At 36.5% G+C, this 18,082-nt stretch overlaps 5 protein-coding genes across 7 annotated transcripts; 3 read left to right on the top strand and 2 right to left on the bottom strand.

The window, feature by feature from the left end:
* Nucleotides 5,127-7,254, top strand: LOC109132574. Its single transcript, XM_019244285.1, has one exon. The coding sequence runs from the start codon at nt 5,451-5,453 to the stop codon at nt 6,630-6,632; it is 1,182 nt and encodes a 393-aa protein (XP_019099830.1). The 5' UTR covers nt 5,127-5,450; the 3' UTR covers nt 6,633-7,254.
* LOC104779682 (ureide permease 1-like) lies at nt 7,824-10,005 on the top strand. Its single transcript, XM_010504079.2, has 6 exons — nt 7,824-8,016; nt 8,219-8,478; nt 8,562-8,700; nt 8,785-8,938; nt 9,010-9,121; nt 9,210-10,005. The coding sequence occupies exons 2-6, from the start codon at nt 8,251-8,253 to the stop codon at nt 9,735-9,737; spliced, it is 1,161 nt and encodes a 386-aa protein (XP_010502381.1). The 5' UTR covers nt 7,824-8,016; nt 8,219-8,250; the 3' UTR covers nt 9,738-10,005.
* Nucleotides 11,202-13,688, bottom strand: LOC104779681 (magnesium transporter MRS2-5). Of its 2 annotated transcripts, none has more exons than XM_010504077.1 (7): nt 13,611-13,688; nt 12,645-13,204; nt 12,479-12,549; nt 12,237-12,365; nt 11,816-12,160; nt 11,697-11,744; nt 11,202-11,606 (listed from the first exon to the last, which is right to left on the bottom strand). In XM_010504077.1, the coding sequence occupies exons 2-7, from the start codon at nt 13,084-13,086 to the stop codon at nt 11,376-11,378; spliced, it is 1,266 nt and encodes a 421-aa protein (XP_010502379.1). In that variant the 5' UTR covers nt 13,087-13,204; nt 13,611-13,688; the 3' UTR covers nt 11,202-11,375. The 2 variants fall into 2 exon arrangements, with proteins under 2 accessions (XP_010502379.1, XP_010502380.1); XM_010504078.2 differs by lacking the exon at nt 13,611-13,688 and adding an exon at nt 13,283-13,596.
* LOC104779684 (uncharacterized protein DDB_G0271670-like) lies at nt 13,854-15,231 on the top strand. Of its 2 annotated transcripts, XM_010504082.1 has the most exons (3): nt 13,854-14,082; nt 14,159-14,929; nt 15,029-15,231. In XM_010504082.1, the coding sequence occupies exons 2-3, from the start codon at nt 14,169-14,171 to the stop codon at nt 15,216-15,218; spliced, it is 951 nt and encodes a 316-aa protein (XP_010502384.1). In that variant the 5' UTR covers nt 13,854-14,082; nt 14,159-14,168; the 3' UTR covers nt 15,219-15,231. The 2 variants fall into 2 exon arrangements, with proteins under 2 accessions (XP_010502384.1, XP_019100045.1); XM_019244500.1 differs by lacking the exon at nt 13,854-14,082 and having other exon boundaries at nt 14,093-14,929.
* On the bottom strand, nt 15,307-17,970 carry LOC104779683 (ras GTPase-activating protein-binding protein 2). Its single transcript, XM_010504081.2, has 9 exons — nt 17,821-17,970; nt 17,267-17,448; nt 16,874-17,171; nt 16,617-16,780; nt 16,357-16,513; nt 16,139-16,263; nt 15,973-16,038; nt 15,822-15,882; nt 15,307-15,727 (listed from the first exon to the last, which is right to left on the bottom strand). The coding sequence occupies exons 2-9, from the start codon at nt 17,444-17,446 to the stop codon at nt 15,516-15,518; spliced, it is 1,263 nt and encodes a 420-aa protein (XP_010502383.1). The 5' UTR covers nt 17,447-17,448; nt 17,821-17,970; the 3' UTR covers nt 15,307-15,515.

Consider the following 18,082-nt stretch of genomic DNA (forward strand, 5'->3'; position numbering starts at 1 on the left):
CGGTAGGTAAGAAACATTTATGGCCGAACATTTTTTTTTTTAATAAAATGTTAAATTATATTCAAAAGAAAAATAACGTTTTACATCTGCAGTTTGGAGTGTAATTTAAAGAGAAGTAAACAGAGCATTTATCTAGAAATCAGCAGAAATCAGCAGAAAAAACTACTAGGTCCTTGTAGCAAACCAAGCTTGGAGTCCATCCGCAAAGTGTTTATCACCAAGGGATGTAAGAACTAGAAGCTGAGCGCGCAATTGTTTGTCGATCCAGCCTACAAGTTGAGTGTCAAATCGTGGGGCTTCACCAGGGCCGTGCCTATGAGTTAAAAAAAAGGCATTTGCCTTAGGCCCCCTAATATTAAGATTTTATTGGCCTTCTAATTGGTCCCCAAATTTAAATAATTATTTGATATATTAGTAAAATATATATTTTCAATGTTCTTTTTTTAAGTTTCAAAAATTTGTTTAATATATTAAAAAGTATCTCTATTTATCTCTAGTATTTTACAATATATACTTTTAAAAATTATTGTATTTTCGTAGATATAAAGTGTTAATTAAGAAAATAGATTTAAAAATTGTATAATATTATATATTTATAGTATATAACATAAAGTTTTATTTTCATAGATTAAAAACAAAGTACTAATTATCTATAATTTATTATAAAAAATATATCTAATTTTAGTTATAAGTTATAACATTTTTGATCACGAAAATGTATAAATTTTTATTTTTTGCCTTAGGCTTCCGGGAGTCTAGGCACGACCCTGGGCTTCACCATGACGTCTAGCATTCCGCTCACGCCAAACTATATGCAGAGTGAGTTGAAAAATGTTCCGTATCAAGAACCCATGAAGTCGATCAGAGTGATCTTCGGAGATGTAATCCACCAAATGCTGCCATGTATTAGTGAATCGGTGCTTATAGAGGGGCTTCGCAATGGCAGACCATACTGCAGAAGTATATGAACAGGAAAAAAACAGATGTTCCCTGGTCTCGAGAGTTGTTGAACAGAAAGCACAGCCCACGACACCACCACTAGTCCATTGTGCCATGCGTTCCCCTGTAGAGAGTCGATTATGCAGAGCTAGCCAGGTACAAAAAGAGTATTTTGGGGATGCATGTGCAAACCATACTCCCTTGTGCCAGGCGACTGGTTGAGATGTTTATCGAATAATATTCCAGGTATGCTTTGTGGAGAAAGAGGGGTGAAAACCATCCCTCTTTCCCCTCCACAACACTACATCCCTTTGGCCAATAATACTATTCCGAGACGTCTGAGCCAACACTACTTCAATATCTCTCAATATGTCAGCGCGGTGATTGGTTCTCCGTCGGCGAGACCATGCTTCCTTAACAGTCAGATGTTTACCAACTCCCAGATCAATCAATCCTCTGTCCCCGAGAAAATCCATCAAACAACCCTTCTCCGACCAGTTATCAAACCAAAAGGATGCAAGTTCTCCATTACGTACCTCCACCTTAACAAAAGTCCTTGCCACTTCTCGATAGTTCAATAACTTCATCCACATCCAGGATCCCAACGTAGTCGTAGACTTGAGAGACCAAAAAGATTTATTCTTGAGTAGGTGCATTCGAGACCATTGAACCCACAAGGAATCACAGATCAGTCTCCATATCAGCTTCAGACTGCAGACATTATTTGCATCTTTCAGAGAACGTAATCCTAAACCCCCTTCCCTCTTAGGTTTACAAACCTCCTCCCCTGATAACTTAGCCTTGTTTGGATTCATATCCGGACCTGACCATAAAAACGATGAGCAAATACTCTCAATCTCCTTAAGACACCTCCGCGGCAACCGAAAAGCACTCATCCAGAAGTTTACTGTGCTCCATAAAACTGAACCAATCAAATTGAGTCGTCCCGCAAAAGAAAGATGTCGAGTCGTCCAGGTACCTACTCTGTTCCGTAATTGCTCAAACAACGGAGAGAGATCCATTAGTGAGAGTCGCTTTGTTACCAAGGGTAGACCTAGATACCGAACAGGAAGCTGTCCTAATCCAAATGCATATCGACTGGCCATCAGCTCTCGTGTACTGTCTGATACCCCGGAGAGATATAGAGTTGTTTTCTCCAAGCTAATCGTCAGTCCAGACCGCTTAGCAAACATATTCAACACGTCCACAATGCCATCCACAGATCGAACTTTCCCATCCGTAAGAATCATAGGCCGAACACTTTAATAAGAGAAGAGAAGAGTAGAAAAATGTCTGAGAATCACGACTTGTCCTGACCTTTTATTGATGGTAGATTCTCGTCTAGATTTCTATATCTTTAACTTGATAACGTGCAAAGGATCAATGGAATCTCCAATACGTGGTGCACAAGTGAGATTCAAGCGAAGGCATAAGTCCAGATATGGCGAGTGGGGACACTTCGTCGAGCATTGTCGTAAGGATAATGTGTCCAAAAACATCTTCGGATGCAAACGATCAGGAGCTGCTATGTGGATAAACGAGAAGACAGGGGATTATTTCGTTGCTTGGATTTTGAAACAGCATTACTTGTTCACATACAAGAAAGGAGATGATTCTTGGTGGAATTGGAATAGGGATTGGATTACCGGTGGCACAAATTTGGGTTATCTTGATTTGGCTTATAAGAACAACAACAAGCTTTAATTATCTCTATACTACCGATGATTACATCAATATTATAGATTTCTTGGGAGATTTCCCTAAGGAGGAAATTGAAGATAACCCGTATTGGGATCTTTCGTTACACCTTGGATTGGGACACATTTGGTAGAAGTCTCTAAGGTCTGATTGGTTACGGCTGTAGCTTTAGATTTTTTTTACTATAGATTTTAAGCTTTAGATTTTTTTTACTATAGATTTTAAGCTTTAGATTTTTTTTACTATAGATTTTAAGCTTTAGATTTTTGTGTTGTAGCTGTAGATTTTATTGCTGTCTTATTTTGGCGGTAGATATTAAAATTCTGGAAAGCTTAAAATTGTTGACTTTAGAAAAAATGCTTTCTACAGAAGAAAAAAAAATGAAAAAATGAAAAATTTTAGCTGTAGATAAAATTAAATAAAGCCAAAGCTTCTAAAGCTTGATTAGATACATTTCAATATTTTTAACAAAAATTGGTTTCGTAAAGTTTCTGTAATTTCAAGTCTCTCTAAAAGTATTTCAAGTATTTTCTAATTCTGAGGATTTCTCATTTTAATATTTTCGAGTCTCTCGTGGTGTTAGAGCAACATTGGAGGTTTCTGACCAAAATTTATCACTTACAAAAAAAAAAAAAAATTGTTATGAGAGTTTCTCATAAAAGCTGAGAAAGATTCTCATTTGGGAATCATTGATAAACTTTCTCTTTTGTTTTGAAAAATTTTTACAATAAAATTTTATTATCTCACATTTTATTAAATTTTTTTGTTAATGAGAAACTTGGTGAGAAACTAACTACCGCACATAGACTTACGATCTTGAGGTAGATCTAATTAAACACTATTATTATATTGGAGTTTCTTTACCAAAAACTAGTCTTGGGCATTCGGGTTTCTGAACCCGATCAAGTTCGAGTTTTCAGGTTTTCGGCTTTAGGCATATAGAACCCGTTCGGGGTTTTTGTTTTGGGTCGGGTTCGGGTATTACCCGTTCGGATTCGGGTTTTTTTTTATCATTTTATAAATTTCAGAACACATGTATATATATAAATATTTAATATTTCACATTAAGACAAAAAAACTAAGATGGCAAAATGGTTTAATATGCATCCTTAAATGTCCAAGTACTGGGTTTGATTCCCCCTAAATGTATTTTTACATTTTGGTTCGGGTTCGGGATTTGGGTTCGGATTTTGTGTAAAACCCGATCGGGTTCAGTACCTCTGAGGTTCGGATACCCAAACGGGTTCGGATAATATCCGAACCCGAAATAAAACCCAGAGCTACTAGGCTTGGGCATTCGGGGTTCCCGTTCGGGTTCGGTTTGGATATTTCGGGTTTTCGGGTTTACAGGTATAAAACCCGTTCGGGTATTTCTAGACTTCGGATTCGGATCGGGTTCGGTTCGGGTATTTTGGGTTTGGATTCAGATTACCCGAAGGTCACAAAATTCAAAATTTTAGTATCTAATTTAGTCTAAATTATTCAATAATACGCAATTTATCTACAAATTTAGAATAAATTTTTACTCAAATTTACTAATAAACAGTTTAAATATTTCAAATTATTAAAAATATCTAAAAATCTGAATATTTTAAACACTTATATTATTAAAATTATAAATATTACTAATATATTACTACTATATATTAATAATGTGGATATATTCGGATACCCGTTCGGATTTCGGTTCGGATCGGGTTCGGATTCGGGTTTTTGGATTTAGAGATTTAAAACCCATTCGGGTATTTTACAACTTCGGATACGGGTTCGGATCAGGTTTTTTGGATCGGGTTCGGATTGGATCTTTGGATCCGGGTATTTTGCCCAGGCCTAAGAGCTACCAAAATCTCTATCAAGAAAAGCATTACTAAATCAAAGCAGATATGTTCACTTATTAAACCAATATAATTTAACTTTACCAGCAATAAAAAAACCAAAATAATTTAATACTACAATCTAATTTACAAAAAAAAAACTAAAATTCAAAAAAAAAGTCAATCTACACTAAAATTACAGAAGAAAACCGAATTGAATTGAATTTTGATCTAATTCGTTACACATTCTTACTTACCAAACAGAACATTTAAACCACACCAAACTGAATTTCTATGCCTCTTTAATTACTCCGGTAGAGTTTTTGTCAAACTGAAGAACAAACAACCAATATTTTAGACCGAAACAATCTGATTAAACCGATTGTCATGCCATTATCCTAACCAGGAAATTATTCTTTGAGTATCCTTTTAGACAAACAAAAAAAAGGTTGCAAAATTGATAATTAAGTCATAGGAATTTATTCGTTGTTGAGTCTATTAACAGATCATATTCTACGAATAACCTTCTCATGTAAAGAATAGCTTAGAACGGAAATTATTCGTCTTCTATAATATTCGACCCAAAACAAAAGATTAAATATTATATTCTATATGAAAATATGTGTATATATAAAACGGCTCCCATCATTACGATGAAACCAAAACATAAGACATTTCTATATATATAAAATACTTTAAAAAAAAAAAACTTACATTGTGTATATATTCATATATTATCTATGGAAAAACTCTATTAAAGTTTACGCATTTTACCAAACGCGTGGGCTAAAATGTAGTGGTTGTAATCTTGGTAAAAACTATTTTAGTGATGGTTATCGTTGCTTTCGTTCTGGACTCTTCTTTCATAAAGACTGTGCCGAATCCAAACCAAATATTTGCAACTTTTACCATCCACAGCATTCTTTGTACATCAAGGTACTTGCAGAAAATGAAAAAGCCTATGGAAATTGCAAGCTTTGTAGAGGTAACTTGTCAAAGATGTATTATTATTGTTTAATATGTGATTTTACCATTGATTTGATATGCGCAAGAAAAGATGTTATGATAACAATTGAGAGTCTGGATACCCATGAGCACCCTTTATCCCTTGTTCCAAAGATGGATTTGTTTACTTGTCATTTATGTGGATTCCATGGTGACCGGTTCCCTTATGCATGTAAGTTATGCAATTTGAGTTTTCACAAAGATTGTGCCGAATCCACACCGGAGATTAAGTATTCTTGTCATCCTAAACACATTCTTAAGCGTCTCACATATGTTCCAAAGTACACTAATGGAAAATGTTGTTTGTGTGGAAACAAACTTCATTACATATTTTATCATTGCTCTATTTGCAATTTCAGTGTGGATGTCAATTGTGTAAAGAATCCACTCCCTTCCACTCTTGTTAACTTTAAAGCTCATGAGCATTTACTCACTCTTATGCTTCAACGGAATTTTGTTTGCGACGCTTGTGGAATGGATGATGATCCAAATCCATATGTATGTCTTCCATGTAATTTCATGATTCATCGAAATTGTATTGATATACCACGCGTCATAAAGGTCTATCGTCATAATCATCGTATTTATTACAATCATTATCTTGACGTTGGAGATCGGAAATGTGGAGTGTGCAATAAAGAGATAAATTGGACATGTGGGGTTTGCATTTGTTCAAAATGTCCTGATTTTGCCATTCATTCAAGATGTGCCACAAGGTTCGAGATTTGGGATGGGATTGAACTCGAAGACGTTCCAGAAACAAATCTAGAGGTAAATTCATACGAGGTGATCAAAGAAGAAGAAATAAAGCATTTTAGTCACGCGAAGCATAATTTAAAGCGTAAAGAAGAGAGTGATGCTAATGACAAATGCATGTCGTGCAAAGCATGCAAGTATCCTATATATTCTGGCTCATTCTACAGTAGCATGGAATGTGATAATTATATTCTCCATGAAAAATGTGCTTATCTCCCACAAAAGAAAATAGATTCCTTCTATAACATGCTTACTACTCTAATCACAGATGATGTTCGCATATTCATTTGCAATGCTTGTCAAAACATTTCTCAAGGCTTTCGTTACACAAGTAATGACAGTAAGACTATCTTGGATGTGCGATGTGGTTCTATCTCTGAGCCTTTTGTCCATGAAAGTCATTCTTTTCATTCATTATAAATTAACCACTCAACGGAAGATAAGGTTTGTAATGCTTGCGGAGTTAATGCTACGATGGTTTTGAGTTGCGCGGAGTGTGAATTTGTTTTAGACATCAAATGTTCTGTTTTACCAAAGATAGTTAAACATAAAAATGATGAAAATCATTTTCTGTCTCTATGCTATGGAGAAAAAACGAGTGAACAATACTGGTGTGAGATATGCGAGGAAGAACTAAATCCAGATAAATGGTTTTATTCATGTGATGATTGTGGTATCACTAATCACATCAAATGTGTACTCGGAGACTTCATATGGATCAATAGGGAAAAAGATAATGAGTCATTCCCAGCTTATATGGTTTTCAATAATCGTATGAATCGGCCAATTTGTTTATTTTGTGGATCTCGCTGTCAATTATTTTCCATCTTAAAATCATATGGAAAAACATGTTGTTCTCGACTATGTTTTCAAAACTACTTTAAAATGTGGGATAAGATATCCTGGGATTAGGCTTGCTAGTAATTTAGCTGAAGTGGATTTGATACAAATGCATCGTTGATTGGTTGCTTCACCTTAAAAATACTTTGTACAAAACATTTAAACATAAAATTGTATTAAAAATAATAGAAAATATTTGATTTCATAAGATAAGTTTGTTTTTTTTGGTTTTTTTCTACATATGTTTTTTTTTTTGTTAAATCTTGTACCTTCTTCGTAATCACAGATTTATTCTCACTTGAACTTGAATATAAAAAGAAACTCATATTTTAATTTACTAGATGATAATCCACGTGATGATCAATGAATAAATAAATTGGTGAAAAAATATGTTTAAAACATTGTAATAATAGTTTGGCAAAAAAAAAAAAAACATTGTAATAATCTAAATATATACGAACATTTTCATACATTATGCATTAAAAAAAGTTATTTTATTTCAACAACTTATACATTATGCTAACTCACATAACACAACAACTTGTACAAATTTGTGTGGATAATGTATATATATCAAATATAGGTCCCTCATAAGATACGAATGCTATACCATTAGATTAGATGGACGTCTAAGTCAGTGGCTTGTTCCAGGATTTAAGTAGTCTGAGAAAAGATCAAATAAAGACAAGATTGTGTCAGCCGTTGACTTATGATCAACTAAGAATCTAATCTGAACGCATCTCGAGACTGATTTATTTATTTAATACGAAATTATACTATTTGTCAAAAAAAAAAAAAAATAAGAGGAAGAAGGTGTTGAATCTTTCTGGACTCTGGATTCGCAAATCATATGACAGCCACGAGCAATTATTCTGAATCTCCTCAGCAAATGGGAAGCAGCTACTAATCAAAAATTTCTTCTTTCTTGTTCTCTGGTTAAAGTTAGAACAAAAGCTTCCAAAAGGTAAATAAATCTCTTGCAAGAAGAAACTCATTTAGTCAAAGATGTTTACGTTTTGGTCTCTATGTTCTTGATTGCTTTTCTTGAATCCAAAAAGATTTGGTCTCTTTCCTTGCCTTGTGGTTGTCTAAAATATCTGTTTTCCTGGGAACTCAGAAGTAACCGAAAGAATCTTCCTTTTTGTTTTTCTTCATGATTTTGTAAGTATATAAAAGAGAGAGAGAGTGAGAGAGAAAGATGTATATGATAGAGAGCAAAGGAGGAGCAATCACTTGTATGCTCTTGGCTCTGCTCTTCTTAGGGACATGGCCAGCTATCATGACTCTAACCGAAAGACGCGGTCGACTTCCTCAGCACACTTATCTTGACTACACACTCACAAACCTGTTAGCTGCTGTGATCATAGCGTTGACACTAGGGGAAATAGGTCCAAGCAGACCCAATTTCATCACACAGCTTTCTCAAGTCAGTCCCATATTCATTCATACTTCTCTTTAAAAATCTTGTCTAAAAATATTTTGTTGAAACGCGGTTTTGTATTATTATAGGATAATTGGCAGTCAGTGATGTTTGCAATGGCTGGAGGAATAGTTCTTAGCCTTGGAAACTTAGCAACACAATATGCTTGGGCTTATGTTGGTTTATCAGTTACTGAAGTCATTACAGCTAGTATCACCGTTGTTATTGGTAAAAAAAAAGTCTTTTAACTGATTTTTTTCCTCCGTCTCTTCTTCTCTTGTTCTAATGAACTTTCTTGTTTTTCTAGAACAGGCACAACTTTGAACTATTTCTTGGATGATAGAATCAACAGAGCTGAGGTCCTTTTCCCCGGGGTCGCTTGTTTCTTGATCGCTGTTTGTTTTGGCTCAGCTGTTCATAAATCAAATGCAGCTGATAACAAATCCAAACTCCAAGATTTCAAAAGGTTTGGAAAAACATTCACAACTAGATACTTATCTATACTTCGGTTTGGTACTAATCTTGTTCCTGTTTCAGTCTAGAGACTGCTTCATCCCTCGAAATGGAAAACATTTCTTCAAACAACGGGAAAGCGAAAGAAGGGACTGCAGCTTTTCTCATACAGATTGAGAAACAAAGAGCCATAAAGGTTGTAACACTAAACATACTCTTCCTTCACCATATAACTGATATGTATATACATTCTCTCAAAGATTCATGATTGGTATTAACGACAGGTCTTTGGGAAAAGTACAATAATTGGATTGGCGATAACTTTCTTTGCCGGTATTTGCTTCTCTCTGTTCTCACCTGCATTCAACTTAGCTACAAACGATCAATGGCACACTTTGAAACATGGAGTTCCAAAACTCAATGTGTACACTGCCTTCTTCTACTTCTCAGTCTCCGCGTTTGTGATTGCTCTCATACTAAACATTAGATTTCTCTATTGGCCTATACTTGGTCTTCCAAGATCTTCTTTCAAGGCTTATCTAAATGACTGGAACGGGAGAGGCTGGTCTTTCTTGGCTGGATTTCTCTGTGGATTTGGAAACGGTCTTCAGTTCATGGGAGGTCAAGCCGCAGGATATGCAGCTGCAGACGCTGTTCAGGCACTTCCACTTGTGAGTACATTTTGGGGGATATTGTTGTTTGGAGAATACAGGAGATCATCAAGAAGAACATATACACTTCTCATCAGTATGCTTCTTATGTTCATAGTAGCTGTCGCGGTTCTTATGGCCTCTTCGGGGCATAGAAAATGAACTCATAGAAACGTCTACAAGCTAAACTGCCAAAAGGATCATAACTTTATTTCATAAACTTGCAAAAAAACCAAAGATAGAACAGCTTTCGAAATGGTTCTTGAGAGGATGGAGAAGACCACTAAAGATAGAGTGTGTAACTTCACTAATGGTTGCAAAATGTTCAAGTCTTTGTTTATATTTTTACCAAAGAGTACTTCTTTGTTGGTTTCTGTGTAAACATTCACAACATAATAGGTTAAAAGCTGATTTACAAGTAGTGCTTTTTTTCGGTTCAGGTTGGTGGCACTAATCTTGATCTCGTTTTCAGTTTAGAGACTACTTCTTCCTTCCAAACAGACACAAATCCTGAAACCAACGGGTTAACAAAAAAAGGGACTGCAGCTTTTCTTATAGAGCTTGAGAAACAAAGAGCCATCAAGGTTGAAACAGGCTTTAACTTTATCATTCCTAAAAGAAACAATATCAAGGTTATTCTCTAACAGTTCAAGATTTGCATGGACAGGTTTTTGGTAAAAGCACAATAATTGGACTGGTGTTAACATTCTTTGCTGGCGTATGTATCTCTTTAATCTCACCAGCAGTTAGTTTAGCGACAAATGATCAGTGGAACACTTTGAAAAATGGGGTTCCAAAACTTAATGTTTACACAGCCTATTTCTACTTCTCAGTTTCTGCATTTGTGATTGCTCTGATACTAAACATCAGATTTCTATATTGGCCTATACTTGGTCTCCCAAGATCTTCTTTTAAGGCTTACTTAAATGACTGGAACGGTCGAGGCTTGTCTTTCTTGGCTGGATTTCTCTGTGGATTTGGTGATGGTCTTCAGTTTATGGGCGGTCAAGCCGCTGGCTATGCTGCTGCAGGAGCTGTTCAGGTTTAGACTAGAAGCCTCTTCTCTGTTTCAATGATTTAAAGAATTAAGAATAATCCTTACTTTTGAATTTGATGAGTTTCAGGCACTTCCACTTGTTAGCACGTTTTGGGGGATATTGCTGTTTGGAGAATACAGGAGATCATCAAGAAAAACATATATACTTCTTATGTGTATGCTTTTTATGTTCATAGTTGCAGTCGCGGTTCTGATGGCCTCATCAGGACATAGAAAATGAGTTGAAAATGCATTTCACGGAAACAACCAAAAGGTTCACAACTTCAGTTTATAAACTTGTAAGAAACGGTTCATGAGAGCCTTGAAAGGAAGAGTGAGTAACTAATCTAATGGCTGCAACATGTTCAAGATGTTGGTGATGTTATCAAGAGTGATTCAATCGTTGACAATGATCTTTTGCCGAACTCTGATCGTCCTGCAAATTGCGATATCTTCAATCTTGCCACAAGTAAGATCACACGGCCTAATAAGTTCGGTGTTTATGTAGATCAAACTCAGTGGTTTGTTCAAGGTTATGTTTAAGTCCTATGTGTTTTTGCTTTGACATTCGTAAGCTTTTATCAACACTCTTCAATAACCCAAATCTTACTTATTATCATTAATCTTAAAACACATCAAGTAGTTACACTATAGGTTAAGCCTAAGCTCAGTTGTTTTTGAAACTGCAAAAGTCATTAGTTGTTCATATATCTACAATAGAAGAAGCTCCATGGGTCTTATTCTTCTTCTCTAACACAAGTTTTTCAGAGAGGGAATACTTTTTTGTGCTTGAAGTATAACACAAAACCAAAATACAATAATCCGCATCCTACACCTGTTATCAGCAAAACATACTGGAATGTCGTCGGATTCTGGAATACAGAGTCTTGCAAATTCATCCCAAAGATAGCCGTTACAGCGGCAAAAATGGCAGCTACAAATGTTGCCGCAGTGAGAAGCAGTTGAAACTGAATCAACTGATTCTGTACGTTTCCCTAAAAAAAAGTGGACAAAGTCAGAGACCCTGAGAATATTGGGATGGAACAAGAACAAGAGTACACGACTTGAACTTTGTCTGTCCTTACCAGCTTAATGTTGATCAGATCCTCTGTATCATCTATATACTCTTTCAGCTGCAAACACAAGATGATGATCAAAACGATGAAACAACATATAGTTGAGAAGATAGATTAAAGAATCTAACCGATGATAATTTGCTCAGAGTGTTATCAACAACGACGAAGTAAGCTTCTAGTAACATCTCTAGTTGATCGATGTTGTCTCCGCTGCTAGAGGAGCTTAACAAGCTTCTATGTGAGCCAACAATACTGCTAAAAGCTCTTTGAAGCTTCCCAAAGGTTCCACTTGTTGAGCCCACAGGTGAAACGGGCGCAGACTTCGAAACTATTCCAGAAGAGTCATAGTCCTCACCAATGTTATCTCCTAGATCCTCTGACGCATGAGCTTCAGCTCTTTCTTTTTTCTCAGTCAAGTACATCTCAGCCATGTCATCATCATCATCCATTAAATGTTCTATTTCATCACAAACCTGCAAGTTTTGACCTCCAAAATCAAATTATGGTACTAGGCTTTTTTCAAATTTGAAGAATCTTTTGTGTTTTCACCTTCTGAACTTTCTGTGTTAAGGTAAGAAGACGGCCTTTTAGCCTGCGCACGTGTTCTAGATTAAGGGTGCTGATGTTAGTGGCTAGTTCATCAAGAACAGGATACACCTCCATCTCAAGCTCATTCACCTATCAAAATTACATTCACCAAAACTTTTGAGCTTAACTATAGCTTAAAAGCTCATTTTATAGTTACACGAGAAGCCCAAAACTAAAACATTAGAGAAGGCAGTGTGGCATACCTGTGCATCTAAAGACAAGCAAGACAATTCTAAAACCAACTCCAACGCTTTAAATTCAAAAGGTAAATCATCTGAAAAACAACACATATAACAGTTTTGGTCAGCAATCTAATCAAATATCATAATTCCTGGCCACCAACCAAAGCTTATATCAAAATCAACTGACCTATAAGATTTAAGTGTTGGTTCGATTGGAGGCGTTTACACAATTCAGACTGGTACTGAACAACAGATGCATCCCTAGCATTCATGAGAATAACCTCTTCAGCTGTGATTATACACCTGATCTTCTCAAGGCTGACCACTATCGCTCTCTCACGCCCCAAAATACTCGAAGGGTAGATAAACAAAGGGTCAAGTAGTCTCAAATCCCTAGATGGTAAGGAACAACGCTTCATTATAGTCGCCTTGTCAAGCTCCAAAACCGCCGAGTTCCCATCTTGATCAATCTTCACCCAAGAACGACTAGATTGGCCTCTCTTTTTAAGGCCAGAAAACGGATGTCCACGGTTACTTTGTCCTTCGAGATTAACCGGTCTACCAATTTTTTGCGAGGATATGAAATCGGGAAGATTAGAAACGGAGAATGGATCCAGCTGTTCTCCCATGTTTGCTCTATCCTCTCTTTATTACTATATACTAACCAAACTCTCACCACTCGGATGAACAGTTTACAGTGAAGCAGAAGCAGTCGAAGTAAAGCCTTTTTTGCAACAATTCTCCAACCTGAAAACAACATGAAACTCAAAATTCAATTTTGCAAACTCACAAATCAAAAGATAATACTTTTCACCAAGAATCCACCTTTAGGAAAATCCTCAAATCTCTAACCAATCTAGGTTTGAATAACTTCGTCTTAAGTTCTTAAAGATGCTAAAATGAAGAAAAGGCACATAATTTACAGTTAAGGAAGATCCAATTCTCAGATTCAGTATCTCAATTCCAAGAATTCGACCTAAAAAAAAACTATAAAATACAAATCGCACTGATCAATTAGGTCTACAGTATCATATCCATTCCCAAATACATCGCCCAACAAAAGGCAAGAATCCAAAAAAAGGAAGAAAATTTGAAAGACCATAAACATCGTCAAGCAAAATAAAAACCCCAAATTCCAAAATAAAAACTTCACCTTTCGTTTACAAAGCTTTCACTTTTCCAAAAGTGCAGCAGCAACAGAAGAAAAAAAGAAAGAACAACAACAACAAAGCTTTTGTTCTTTAACGTATCTGAAAGCCACGTGTTATAAAGTCAAGGCGTAAATCTATTGGATAGAACACGGTTTCTTAAAAAGACCGTCACACAGAGGATCATTTTTATAAAACAGAATCAGATAAGAGTCGTCGACATGGCGCGTAACGCAGCCATGGTTTTGTTAGTTAAAGTTCCGAACTTTACGAGATACCTTTCGTTCTGCTTCTCACCAAAACTACGAACAGAAACCAAACCCTAGATCCCCTTTTCCTCATCTTGATTTTTCTTCTTCCTTCGTTTTCTCTAACAAGAACAAAAAACGAAATTTTCACAACTTAATCCCACAAGTGAAACCAGAATCTTCATCAGTGAGATCAGATTGTTTTAGCTTGATCAAAACCGTTTTCAAGGTATGTATTTTGGTTTTGATTTGTTCGATTTAACACGAGAAAATGGCTAAAAGAGGATGATTGATTTGCTTGTTAGTTTTGGTGTTATGGAGTCTGAACATGAAGAAGATGTGTTATCAAAACCAAAACATGATGAAGATGGAAACAAGGAAGGCTCATTAGGGGATGGAGAAAATGGAGATGCTGATGGTGAGCATAAAAGGATATTTTCAGAGGAAACAGGAAGTGTGATCATTCACTCAGAAGCACATTCAAGATCATCATCATCGTCTTCTTCATCATCATCTTCTTCATATTTATCGCCACCAAAAGATCTACCTGAAGACGGCATAGAATCATCGAATGAACCGGAGATTTCTTCACCTCCTGTTCAAGTAATGGATAGGGATGATGATGATGATAACGGAAACTATGACCCAAATAGGATTCCATCTTCGGTTTTCGAGAGAAGCAAATCGAATATACCAGCTGAATGGAGCTGTACTTCGAACGAATCTCTCTTCAGCATTCATTTAGGACGCAACAGTTTCACTGCTGATTTGATGAAATCAGGCGAGCTCTATAAATCAGGAGAGTTACTCGCGTACAGTCCCGCACTTCCTATGCCTCCTCCACCAGGATCAGAACCAAAACCAGTCGTAGAAGAACCGAAAGTTGTTGATTCGAGAAAGGAAGAGGAAGTTGTACTAGTAGAAGATGCACAGACATCTTCATCTGATGAAGAAGAGGAAGAGAAGAGAGAAAGCCATGAGAAAGAACAACAACCAGCTGTTTCGTGGAAAACTCCTTCAACTTCTTACCATTCTAACCAAAGCTCAAACAGCGCACATTCCTTCTCTTTCCCAATGTACACAATCCATCCATGAACATGCCTTGATATACATTCCCTTCTCTCGCTTTCTCTGGCATTGTTTTAATGAAAGTTTCTCGCCTTTTTGTTTTACAGTTTGGCAGGAGCTGCAAGTGATTCAAGAAAGGGAGAAACAGAGGAACAGAAGAAACAAGCACAAGAAGCAAAACAGCCACAAGAGTCAGAAAAACCAGCAGATGCAGCAAATCAAAAGCAGCCACTGTGTAGGTGGTTCTCATGTTTTCCTCCATGTCCTTGGTGTTGTTCTTCCTGCTCTTGTGCTTGATTCTGTTTTGCTGTTTTATTAGACAAAAAACAAAGCTGTGGAGTTTATCTCCTGAAAAAAAGGTCAGGTAGGTCAATAGAACCTTAAATCAATTTAATTTTTTATCTCCCCTTTGTTCATGAGAGGATGCATAGATCAAAGAGTGAAGAAATATGTTCCAGATTTATCCCAAAACAAAATCTCAAACCGAAAAGATCATCAACTAGAATATCAACGAAAACTAAAATCTGTTTTAACATAGCCTAAAACCTCAGATTCTCAACCAATGAGCAAAATTTGGAAGAAGCAAAAACTAGTCTAGTTTTTGGCCTCAGTATTGCCATGGCCGTTGTTCTGGTGTGTTTTACCATCCCCATCAGACTCACTGTTCCGTCTGCCATAGCCTCGTCCTCCATTGACACCATTGCCCCGAGGTTTGTATCCATCGTTTCTGTAACCATTCTCACTCCTATAGTAACCACCGTTGTTTCGTGCAGAGGATCTGCTGCCATTTTGATTGTTGCTAGCTCCTGCAGAATCCAAAAACAACAATAAAGATTAGGCTTTTGCTTTTACATTTGAATAAAGTTAATGTTGGATACATTATTGCCTTAAGAAACTTGCCTCGCTTTTCTTCAATAGATGCTCTTCGGTTTCCAACTATGATTGGAGATTCCTTGTGAGCCTAGAATTGTGCAGTTAAAGATCAGAAAACAAAAAGTTCAAATTACAGTACATTATAGTTGAGAGTTTGATTGACAAAACATAAACATACCAAGAAGACATTTTTGATTGCTTCACCATTTTCGAATGCCACAAAACCGAAACAGTTTTTATGTTCCTGCAAAGTCAAAGGAGTTTTTAAGCGAGTGAACTAGGGACTAAGGTTTCGCAACCATGCAAATACATTTTGTGTTAAGATCATTGAAAGAATAACTGACCGGGTAACTTCTGACTTGGATACCATCTTTTCTAATAGCTCCAAAACCTTTGAAGGTTTCATAGAGTTGATCGATAGTCGCATCCATAGGCAAGTTTGCAACAAATATGGAACTACTACCCTTGGCTGATACACAGAAATATAATTAATCAAATGAACAACGGCAACAAGAAGATTCCAGTTTCATCGTTCTTAACACTACTATGCTGAATAACCAACCTGGCTGTTCAATGGCTTTAGCAGAAGCCTGTCCAGGAATTGGGGAAGGAGCCTTAGCCTTAGGCTCAGGAGCAACAGTCGGTTTCTCGACACGTTTAGGCTTAGTTGGTGAAGCTGTAACATGGAATGAACTTCCGTTTTGAGCCAGAGATTGAACCTGTATGATTGAAGTACACCAGGAGATTAGAGGAGATTAGAGGATATTAAACGGAAAAAAAATCTAATAGATTACGGAACCAAGCTCAAAGGAGGAGACTCACAAGAATTGATGCAAAGGATTTCTTGGGAGCCTCCTCTTGGAGTTTGGCTTCAGCAGCTTTAGTGACATTGGGGACATTTGCATGTCCGTTTGTGGGTTTTGTCACCGTAGTTTTAGCTTGAGTAGGGACAATAACCGCCTCTACAGTTTCCTTTGCAGGCTCTGCTAGTCAAAACCAATACCATATGAATCAAAACAATGTCAAGATGGTGAACTTTTCAAATTCTTGATAAATTAAACCATTGGTAAAGTACTTACCGGTTACACTCTCTGTCGGCTCGATGACTTCAGGAGTCTCCTCAACCTCCTTGGTAGCTTCTGGTTCAAAAACCACATCAGACACATACCTAAAGGTATCAGTCAGCACAAAGTAGCTTCCATTGCGAGGCACAAGGAAGAAACTTTGAGAAAACTTCCTTCTTCCTCCATCTTTTCCAATCACTAAACCCGTGACTAGAGTCACAACACCATTCTTTAAAGATGGTTGAGAATCAGCAGTCAGAATCTCGATCTCCGAGTTTTTGTAGTCAATGGACATGATCTGATCATTAATAGCCTGCAAAAAAACACAATGAAACAAATTTAAAAAAAAACTATCTTGATTCCATTAAGACAGACTATCTTGGTGACTATGACATTAAAGGAACTTACTTTCAAGGATTTGATAGGAACCATCTGACCATCGAGACCTGGCCGTAATAGACCACTGTTCTCAAGATAGAATTTGTGAACTTCAGCAGGTGATTCATAAAGGTGGGTATAGTATTTCTGAACAAAGGCATTGCCCACAGTGCCTGGATCTACTGACGGAGCCTTTGATTTAGTTGTCATCTCTGCACAAATCGAAACAGAATCATACGCAAATCAAACTGAAACCGCACAAGCTCTTATCATCAAGTAAAAGAAGTCCAAAGTTAGTTCATGTTTCTTGAACTCCCTAACTCTAATCTATAATATGCCAATTCAATATAACTGTAGAAAAATCTTTAAAGTTGTACAAAACCCCACAAAACAAAGGACTTAGAACTGTACTTTGTGGATCTAATTGTATGGTACGAAACTGCAAAGTACAGATATTTTATTTCTCCAGAAGTTAAACTGAAGTTCAACAGATCTAAAGTGAGAAGGTTTAAACTTTGCTGCAAACTGAAGCAATTAAAAGGGATTGGAAAATAGAGTAAGAAGTATGAAGCAGAAGCGATTACCTGGTCAATTGGAGAAGACAATAAGAATCAATTTCACAACAAGAGAGAGAGAGAGAGAGAGAGAGGAAGAGTTTACATTTCAATCTAGGGTTATATATGGCTTCTAGGGTTTTTTTACATTTCAATCTCCGACCAGAATTGGGATTTCGTTTCTTTTTTTTTTTCTACTTTGCAGATATCATCCAGTAATATATGGCCACGTAATCATATAGCACTGAGTAATGTAAGCATGGGATCTTTTTTTTATATATACCTTTTTGTT

The sequence above is a fragment of the Camelina sativa genome, chromosome 4 (genome assembly GCF_000633955.1).
Source record: "Camelina sativa cultivar DH55 chromosome 4, Cs, whole genome shotgun sequence".
NCBI classification, from domain to species: Eukaryota; Viridiplantae; Streptophyta; class Magnoliopsida; order Brassicales; family Brassicaceae; genus Camelina; species Camelina sativa.